The 10,657-nt window shown below is 38.3% G+C and overlaps 1 protein-coding gene across 2 annotated transcripts in view; it reads left to right on the top strand.

Annotated features, from left to right (window-relative positions):
* The first annotated feature begins 18 nt into the window (after positions 1-18).
* Positions 19-10,657, top strand: part of LOC131439081 (dynein regulatory complex protein 1 homolog) — a 248,026-nt gene continuing 237,387 nt past the window's right edge. For both annotated transcript variants that reach the window (XM_058609668.1, XM_058609667.1), the window contains exon 1: positions 19-238. In XM_058609668.1, the coding sequence (XP_058465651.1) occupies positions 87-238 (152 nt within the window). In that variant the 5' untranslated portion in view covers positions 19-86. The remainder of the gene's footprint in view (positions 239-10,657) is intronic.

The raw sequence follows: 10,657 nt of genomic DNA, 5'->3' as shown, positions 1-10,657 counted from the left end.
CGATGTTTCATTGAAATAATCAAATTTGAACTATAGGTTCAGTATCCTAACGTAGTTAATTATCTTATGTAGTTGTTCATAAAAATATGGAAAACGAAGCTATTATTAATTCTGATCATAACGTTGAAAAGTCTGTTTCTTTACCGAATTTATTTGGAATTGTTTCTCAAATTGTGCTGGATGATAAATCACAAAATTTAATAGAACAATTGGCTAAGTGCAAGAAGAATATTAAACCGTATGTTTAATTATAATATTTGTATTTTTAAAAAGCATTACACTTAACATGTTTAATGTCTGAAATATTCATTAGAAATTAAATGTTTTTTCTTCAGTTTTGTATTGGATATTTTGCCTAGGTATAGTTATATGTTTATTACTAGTATGGAATGTTGTTAATGTCGAGCCAAAGCCAGACAGCTGTCAAATGGTTGGTATGATGTCAGTTAGAGGTGTGCAAAACAGCTCATTTTGGTGAACAGCTCCGAACCGATCAGCTCATCAAAGTGAATCGATTCGATGTATCAGCTCATCAGCTCTTTTAGTTTAAACTTAAGGTTCATTTTGTGCGCCGTTTTTCTTATGCACCGGTTTTCTTTCATATGCATGATCGAAATTGAATCATTGATTTGCAATGATGCAATGAATGCAATGCGAATTAACTTATCTTTAATTGATGTCGACTAAATTGAATCTCTTAAAGAGCCGAAGATCCGATCAGCTCGTAGCGTATTCCCTTCGTCATAATGCAGTGAACTGGGTAGCAAATGAGTGAGCTGGTGAGCTGCGGTTCTTTTGAAAAGAGCTGTGAGCTGTCAGCTCACTTCAATGATTCGATTCACTGGAACAGCTCAGGAGCGAATTGCCCATCTCTAATGTCAGTATGGAACTAATGTCGTTTTCGTTTTTAAATTGCACTACACCGGCGTAGCGAAAGCTGCACCTAAACCGTTCGTTTTGTCTTTCTCATATAGAAAGGTTATGCAATCACTTGAAAAACCGACTAGTGAAAGGAGGGCCAAGTGTCATATACCATTCGATTCAGTTCATCGAGCTGAGCAATGTCTGTGTGTGTATGTGTGTATGTATGTATGTATGTATGTATGTTTTTTTTATGTATGTATGTATATATGTATGTATGCATGTTTGTATGTATGTGTGTTTGTATGTGTGTATGTGTATGTGTCAAATAATCTCACTAGGTTTTAGATTCAAATGAAAGGTCTTGTGGTCCCATACGGAATTCCTGAATTTTATCCGGTTTCGACTTCCGATTCCGGAGTTATAGGGTAAAGTGTGTTCAATATTGTACACCGTCACTTAAACTGGCGAAAGAAAAAACGAAAATAATTTTCTAAACTGGTCTCAAAACTATACAAATCGATAGTCATTATCAGTAGGCAACTAAACAAACCGATTCCGGCTATCCTGGTTCCCGGTATCCGGTTCCGGAAGTACCGGAAACAGTGGTCATATATACCAAAATGGATCTCACTCACTTTTCTCAGCGATGGTTTGACCGATTTCCACAAACTTAGATTCAAATAAAAGGTCTTCCGGTCTCATACGGAACTCTTGAATATCATCCGGATCCGAATTCCGATTCCGGAGTTATAGGGTAAAGTGTGTTCAATATTGTACACCATCACTTAAACTGGCGGAACAAAAACCGTAAAAAATGTTATAAACTGGACTCTAAACCGTTATTCCCAATCTTAGGGTCAATTGAAAGATCTTATGGTCCTACCAATAATTACTGCATATTTTCAGATGCGACAAACATTTAAATCGTAATTTAGAGTGCGTATTAGTAGAGTTTGCATATCATGTTAGTTGGTGGCCGTACGAACCGACTTTGATTATACCGGTTCTCGGGATCCGGTGCCGGAAGTGCATATAATAGTGAACCCACCTACGCAATCAATGCACTGTTTTATTCTGTATGTTATACTAGTTAATGCACAAACAAACTCTTGATTTCTTTCAAAAATCGAATAAATTTTTTTCGAATAGAATACCACAATATTATACATGAGAAAGGCATCATAACACCACTAGGTGGATTAAAACAGGTTTTTACCGTTTTTTACATCAGTGCTACACTTTTTCTGCAAATCTCCGTAGATCTACGGATTCGAACATTTTCTACGGATGTACGGATCCGTAGACAAAATCTACGGGAATTGGATTTTTTCTACGGAAATCTACGGAAATTAAAATTTATCAACGAAGAACTACGGAAACAAGTTTTGTCTGTCGAGCAAAAAAAAAAATTTTCACCGTGAGCGCTTCCGAGAAAAATTCCAATCTACGGAAATGACACTACTACTATCTGGCATCGCTGCTCATCAAAAGTTTGGTGTAGCTCTGTGCAATGGAATTGTTAATTGTAATCAATGGTTACTGTAGTAATCGAGCGAGTGATGTGATATTTAATATTATTAAGATTTGTTCAATAACGTATGTTTCTATTTATTTCGACGCGTGGTTTTCCCTACAAACCCTTTTTTCCATTCACCCTCTCTCTGCCCGCAGCACTTCCGAGACAGGGCCGCACTCGGTACCACAGTTACTGTTTATGTTTTCGTCATTTTTGTTCGTTTATTCGTGCCTCAGTGTAGCACTGCACCGGTGTAGTGCAAATTAAAAACGAAAACGCCATAAGTGTTGTGTTCGCCTGATGGCGATTTTCATTGAAAAACACTGGTGACGTCGATTGCTCCGGTTTTGCACTTTTGAACTCAATTGCAATGAAACACCATCATAATATTGAATTTCTATTCGAAAGTACAAAATCAGAGCAATCCACGTCACCAGTGTTTTTCATAATGGACATAATTGATTCCACTCGCTCTGTGCCAGTGTTCTGTCCAGAAAGTCGATCAATGATACGGTTTTGGAAAGTTTGTGTTGCACGCTTGCTGTTCGGAAAAGAAAACTAGTACAAAATAGTTACCGAGACTGCATTTTTTTCGTGCGGTGCAAATCAATGAAACATGTTTTTTTCCTTTATGGACTACTCTAGCCGAGGGTGGAGGTTACAAGGTTCCAAGCTTTCCTCACCCGACGAACTAGCCTATGGTGCCCAAATGAACACTAGCAACGAAGGAGGGAACCCTCCAACATGTAACACAAGCGACAGATTCCTCTACGATTAGCAATTTGCAACGAAAGATACGAGTATCTTCAATTGCAAGTTCGCCAGAGAGTTTGTCACTTGAGCAGGAAATGTGCTTTACCCGGTAACCAGTCAATCATTGAGTCGTGCGGCTGTATCGTATTGGTCTTTTGTCATCCTGCCAACTGCTTCTGAGTCTTGAATGTCCTCGTCGATGAAAAGTTTGAAAATTTCGCATTGTATCATAGTCTTTTATGTCTCAATCGATACGAACGATTATTACTTTAATATTCCTAAATCAATATAGATATGTTTGGTCTGCTAACACTATCCATTGTAATCTACTCTGATAGTTTCTATCTTTGGTGATGTTACGTTACGTTTCCTTTTTTCCATTGCATTGCTTTTTAACTATACCGGAGAAACCTGCTAATATCTCAAACTGATAGATTATCAAGAATAAAGGAATAATAATATTATTGATGATAATAATAATCATAATAATTATACTAAAAAATAGTAGTGCATTTACCTTTTCCTTTTACCATATCATAACTTATAAAAAGTTATGTTATTACATAAAATACCTATTTTTTAATCATTTTCCTGGGACATCTGGGATTTTCCTCCTCAAACCTTCTTGGTCGTAAACCTTTCTTTTATTTCAGCACTCTCATTTCATTGAGTTTTTCGTCATGAAAATAAAATAAAGTCAGGTGTTAGTGAGCTTGTTGAATCATATTTTGTAAAGATGTGCACCGTAAACCGTACTACTCCAGAAACACATATCTTACACTTTCAGTTAGAAGGTAACATCTGTGTCAAAGTTGGTGCAATTTAGGTCCATTCAAACCTTTCCCGGTTTGAAAGTGTATTCACGCCTGATCGAATCAGTTTCGCCTTCATTGCAATTTATTTAACATCAGTACTGATACCAACTGGATCGGAAAGGTTTAAAAGTTCCTCAACGGTTCATAAAATGTCGATTTTTGTTTTGTCATTTTTGTTTTCTATATAGGGGTGCAAATTAGAAACTCAAGAAAAATACACATAGAAATGAGGTCAGGTTTTGAACAATTACAGCTCAGTCAATTTTGTATCAATTATTAATATCATGTCACTATTTGATTGGAAATATTTCTACGTATTGATTTGAATGTTCATAGCCATGTATTTTTTATTGTAAATCATTGAAATGTTGATTAATAGCTAGCAGTGTTCTATTTTGTCTGTAAAAAATCTCCGGCATACCGGATTTCCCTGCCATAGACGACGCTTTTGAAGGAGTGAGCGATATATCAAAGGGAAAGCATCGCTCTGATTGGTCAATCGATGCAAAAGCGAAGCTGTGGGAAGCACGCGAATCTATAAATAGAAGCGAAGTTATAGCTAACGTTTCAGTCCTACGCGTAGCTTGCTAGACAGCAAGACAAAAAGTGCCATAAAACAATTTGAAGCTTTAATTGGTATGCTCTGATCTTGTGTCATGCAAGTTCGGATGAAATTACATGTTATGCCGTTTCGCCTAAGAAATTGACAACTACCGCAGGGTAAATTTGAAGTGCATAAAATTAATTTCTAATTTATATAAGATGAACTCGATTGATAATGAGAAAAAGTTTATCGCTTCAACCGAAATCGCAGAATGGTGGTAATGGTAGAGAAACGCTATAAAAATAACTGTTTGCATACAAAACTTGAACACAAGCTTGGCGAAAAGAAGCTTAAATATCGATATCCGTATTGCTAGTGTGTACAAACATATAATTGCATACATTTGGGCTATTGATGTAATTTCGTCGGCTACAAAACAAATACGAACTACGACAAATAGACTCTATATTCTAGGTTTGCGTGTTCGGTTTTGGTTCCTAATAAAGATCAATCTAAGCAGTCTCTCGTGCATTTGCGAATTCAAGTGTGACGGTTGATTAAACTATTTGACTGTAGTTCATTAGAAATTTTGGTTGCCTTGTTCCACAACAACGGCTCGAACAACCCCATGGGGCTGATCCTTGTAGTTTTTTTAAATTAAATTTACCAGTTCAGGACGACTGTGGCATATTAATATTCATCCCAATTGGATCAAGATAATTCAAATTGGTGACCAATTCCAGGCATAAGAATGCTTGAAACCACTTAATGACCTATTTTCAAATTTAAGCAGTATTAGTCATGGTGCTCCGTGATCGATCCAGATAACATAATAATTTTCATTTTTTTACATTTATAAGCGAACGATCGATCTCGATATGGTCCAACTTCACTCATAGAAATTTGCACGATCGATTCATATATGTAAACACCACTTCAATTTAATATACTTTTTCATTTCAATACATAACCTGTTCAGATCAAATGTTAGAAGAGAAACCACTTTTTGAAGCAGACCGTAGCGTACAGCTCAAAACTACAATAGTTCATTTTATTTAGTAAATGAGCGAGGTTTGCAGTTCATAACTACTTACATTAATGATATTCATCAATATTGTTAACGCAATTTCTTTGATCAAACAATTCTTACTCGTTTACGATTTGAACCTCAAGATTTCAAATTATACATTCATATAATAACAAATTCTATTCCACTTACGAATTCAGAACGATAATTAGCGATTAAACTTAGATTCAATTATATTCCGTTAAATAAACGTGATAAATTCTCGACTGCCTTGACACGCACTTTCAGTCCTTTTTCTGCCTTCTCGTTATGTCAGTTCTAACCATCTGGTTGTCATCTGTCGTCTCTTTGCTAGCGCTCTTTCCGACAGGCCCGATCGTATGCCCACTAATGTTGTTAAGCGGCGGTGGTAACAATTCCCCCTCTCGTTACTCTGGTCCGGAATCGGAGGTTCGAATAGATTTACTCCTCAACTCCATAACCGCAAGCTTCGCAACTGCCCGCCAATACACACCCTTCAATGTTCGCACCAAAGCTCGTCGTACTCTGCCATCGATACTTCGTATAACTTTCTCCACAATACCTCGAATCCAGGTTGTCCGGTTATTTCCGTCGACCAAATATACAAATTCACCTTCTTCGACAGGGTCTTGTTCTTCATACCATTTAGATCGGTGATTGATCGATAGTATGTACTCCTTGAGCCACCTCTGCTACAACATATCGGCTAGTTTTTGAGATCGCTTGTAGTTATCGCGTAACGCCTCTGCTGATCCAGTCGGTACGTTGACTTCTACACGCTCTCCAGCTGGAAAACCACGAATGAAGTGGTTCGGAGTGAGAGCTTCAACTTCTGCTGATTCCTGTGGCACATATGTCAGTGGTCGAGAGTTCACCATATCCTTCGCCTCGGCTAACACAGTAAGTAAAATTTCGTCTGTTATCTTTCCACCGTCGTGCAGAGCTTTGAGCGCCTCCTTTGCTGATCTCACCAATCGCTCCCAAATTCCGTCCATGTGTGGCGCAGCTGGCGGATTAAAATGCCAATTGGTTGTAGAATTTGTAAAAACATCAGCACAATCAAATTCGATAGTTCGAAACTCATCAACTAACTCCTTACTTACTGCATGAAAGTTGGTACCATTGTCAGAGAAGAATTCACACGGAGACCCTCTTCTACAGATAAATCTTCTAATGGCCATAACGCACGACTGGCTACTGAGGCTGTATGCGACTTCCATGTGAATCGCCCTGGTTGCTAAGCACGTGATTAAGCAGATCCATTTCTTCTCAGAGCGCCATTCTAGAGAAAGTAGGTCGGCATTTGTTGATTTTGCATCAAGCACAACCTTTCATTACTTGAATTACCGCAGCTCGAATGAATGGGATGTAGAAGCGTTGCCTAATCTCGTTGACCACAGTTTCACGGTTAGCGTGACCAAATTTTTCATGGTAATAACGAAGAATTTTGGTTGTAACATCATGACATTTTGGAAGCACTGCTGAACATCGCTGCTCAAAGGAGATGAAATCCGCATGGGCCGTCCGCCCTTCCATCCGAATTATTCCGGATTCATCCAAAAAATGAGACAGTTTGTAAAGAGGACTGGATCTATCGATTGCATACCACTTGGCTCGCGCTAACTCCAAGTTTTTTGTCGTGAATACGACTTACTTTACTATGGGGTGCCTTTTCAAAATTTACCCTCTGAGAGAGTGATAAGTTTTTGATCGTGAATATCTCTTGTTGTATCTAACGAATCAACATAATTTTTGCTACATGCCATTGCATATTTCCAATCACAATTTTATGATAAAATTTTCAGTTGTGTGGCATAATCTCAAATAGTTCAAAATTCAACTTTTCTGAAATGTTTGGTATAAACGAGTATCAAAGAGGATAATTCATATGACGCGTTTGCCTTTCTCGTATTTTGAAATTTCATAGCTCAGTGATCTGTGGAAGGATTTATATAATCTAACTACCAATAGAATCGAAATTTTTCAACTTAAACGTGTATAGCAAAAGCATTGAAGTATTTCAATAGTACACTATTGAAAAACCTATCTCATTTGACCCATGTCAACACCAGCCAATCAGAACGCGTTCTGAGGAAGAGAACAAAATAGCTGCTGCTGTACAACAAATCGTCCGAGAAAAATGTTCCGAAAAGTGGTGAATATCGCAGTGACTTCCTCAATTTGGTCCTTCTGAATGCTAGAAACGAATCCCTACAGCATATTGATAGTTTCTTTCAATAAATTATGCAAATCCGAAATGAAATAATCGACATTAAAATTCTATATGCGTCTATTTTTATAGCCGTTAGGACCGCCCATTAGTGAAAAAGATACAAACGAAATCACATAAAAGGAAATCTCTTAACAAAAATTCAATCAGTTTGGATTCAATCGCCACTGCGAGCAGATGTGTTTTGTGTCGTCTGCAAGCTTTCGACAAGAGCGATTACGTCACAGCTGCCAGTCATTAGCATTGGGAAAAAAACAACGGTGGAGAGCATTGCACTATATCAGCCGTTCTAATGGCTCTAAAAGTTTTCTAAAGAACTATTAGGATTTGTTGTTTGCAAATCGTAGAGAAATATCCTCAGTTTACTGCAAATCAAGAACAGTTTGCTTAGATTTGTGCACTTTTCGCTGTGTGAAATTCACAGTAATCGAGATCAAGTGAAGCCTTTTTTGCGAAAAATGTTCCAGAGTTTAATGTCGTAGAGAATTACGCAATTTGACTCTTCTGAATGCTGGAAACGAATCCCTACAGCATATTGATAGTTTCTTTCAATAAAATATGCAAATCCGAAATGAAATAATCGACATTAAAATTCTGTATGCGGCTATTTTTATAGCCGTTAGGACCGCCCATTAGTGAAAAAGCTACAAACGAAATCAGGTAGAAACAAGCCTCTCAACAAAACTTGAATCAGTTTGGATTGTATCGCCACTGCGAGCAGATGTGTTTTGTGTCGTCTGCAAAACTAGTTTCGCTTTCGACAAGAGCGATTATGTCACAGCTGCCAGTCATTAGCATTGGGAAAAAAACAACGGTGGAGAGCATTGCACAATATCAGCCGTTCTAATGGCTCTAAAAGTTTTCTAAAGAACTATTAGGATTTGTTGTTTGCAAATCGTAGAGAAATATCCTCAGTTTACTGCAAATCAAGAACAGTTTGCTTAGATTTGTGCACTTTTCGCTGTGTGAAATTCACAGTAATCGAGATCAAGTGAAGCTTTCTTTGTTTTTGCGAAAAATGTGAAAAAGGGGAATGCGTGCATAATTCATACAATTGATATTCGGAAGTGTTAAGGAACATGTCAGTTGTTTTCGTATTCACGACATCCAGTTTTTTCAGTATTTTCGTTTCATCGGGAAATCCTTCTTGTTGCGCAGATTTCCACAGATACTTTTCCGCTCTTCGGTATTCTTCCCGTTTGAGAGGAACTTTACTCGATAATGTTGAACCCTTTAGCAGTCCCGTTTGATTACGCGTGGCTCTGAGCGTTTCAATTGAGTGTTTCTTAATCCTTTTGCGACAGTTGGAGATGAAACGAAAAACACAAGCAATTGATCTTACAAGAACACTCCAGCGTGAAAAACGAATAGTATCAACAATACATTGAGCTAAGGATACATCGTGGATCAGGTAATATGCCCGTAGTTCTTCTTTCACACCCGCTAGCTTTTAAAGGTAGCTTTTTCCAGAAACTCTCTACTGTCGCTTGGTACAAAATAGCTGGAACTCGAACCCAAACACCCACTTTGTTATAACATCAGCTATGTTATCCTTTGACGCTACCCAGCACCAATCGGTTGGACTCGTAATACTTAAAATTTCCCCGATACGATAAGCCACAAATTGTTTATACTTTCTGTGGTCGGAACTAAGCCAGGACAATACCGTTGCAGAGTCTATATGAAAAACAAGCCTTTTAACCTGGACTGAATGATTATTCTTTATAGCTACTGACAATCTTGCCGCAAGTACAGCCGCCAGAAGTTCCAACCGAGGAATGGACATGTACTGAAGAGGAGCTACCTTCGATGTAGCAGACACAAGGGCGACTCTCACCCAAATGCGAAAGTAACCAATGCATCCATAAGCCTCCTCACTGGCGTCAGCGAACACGTGCAACTCAAGATTCTGAATTGTCTGACGGCTTCGAATCTGGAAAGTAACAACGAGGAATCTCCATGGACTGCACTTTTGGTAGCAGCGAAATCCACTTAGACCATTTCTCGGCGAATGGTTTCGTCCCACGAGAGGCCATTTCTCCATAGATCCTGAATTATTATTTTTCCGAACACCGTAAACAATGACCATAAGCCAAGGGGATCATAAAGCTCATTACGATACGTAAGAGGATCCTTTTAGTCGGTAGCCTTTCTTCTACCAAGAAGGGTTGCAAATCATCAATTAAAACAATTATAGGACATTCGCATTTCTGTGTAGTTAGATTTATTGAAATCAAATTGGATTGTCCGATCAAGGATCTGTCTACCGAAATGCTGCAGAAAAGCCGCACTATTTGATACCCAGTTCCGAATTGTGAAACCAGCATTAGAATGAATGAAAGCAATCTCGTTCGCTCGTTTAAGAGCTTTGTCAATGGTGAATGTTGAATCCAGGTAGTCATCGACGTAGTGTCGACGAACGATCGCTTCGACAGCGTCTGGGAACTGCTTTGTCATATAACAATAAAGCCCAGGGATTAGACAGAATAAAATTCAACTTGTTGAAAAATCTGCCTGACCCCGCCAAAAGGCGCTTGTTGAGTTTATTCAATAAGTTCCTTGAGGACAACATTGTTCCACATGCCTGGAGACAAGTGAAAATGATCGCCATTCAAAAACCAGGAAAACCAGCCTCCGATTGCAATTCGTATCGGCCGATTGCTATGCTTTCCTGTATCCGGAAATTGTTCGAAAAAACGATTCTGTTTCGTCTAGACAATTGGGCCGAGACTAATGGCTTACTTTCAGATATACAATTTGGTTTCCACAGGGGCAAAGGAACTAACGCTTGTCTTGAGTTGCTCTCAACAGAAATTCGAATGGCATTTGCTCGTAAAGAACAAATAGCGTCAGTTTTCCTAGACATTAAGGGGACTTTTGACTCAGT

The sequence above is a fragment of the Malaya genurostris genome, chromosome 3 (genome assembly GCF_030247185.1).
Source record: "Malaya genurostris strain Urasoe2022 chromosome 3, Malgen_1.1, whole genome shotgun sequence".
Taxonomy (NCBI): domain Eukaryota; kingdom Metazoa; phylum Arthropoda; class Insecta; order Diptera; family Culicidae; genus Malaya; species Malaya genurostris.
Note: the sequence above shows the minus strand (reverse complement) of the source record. Positions and strands in the feature narration are given on the sequence as shown.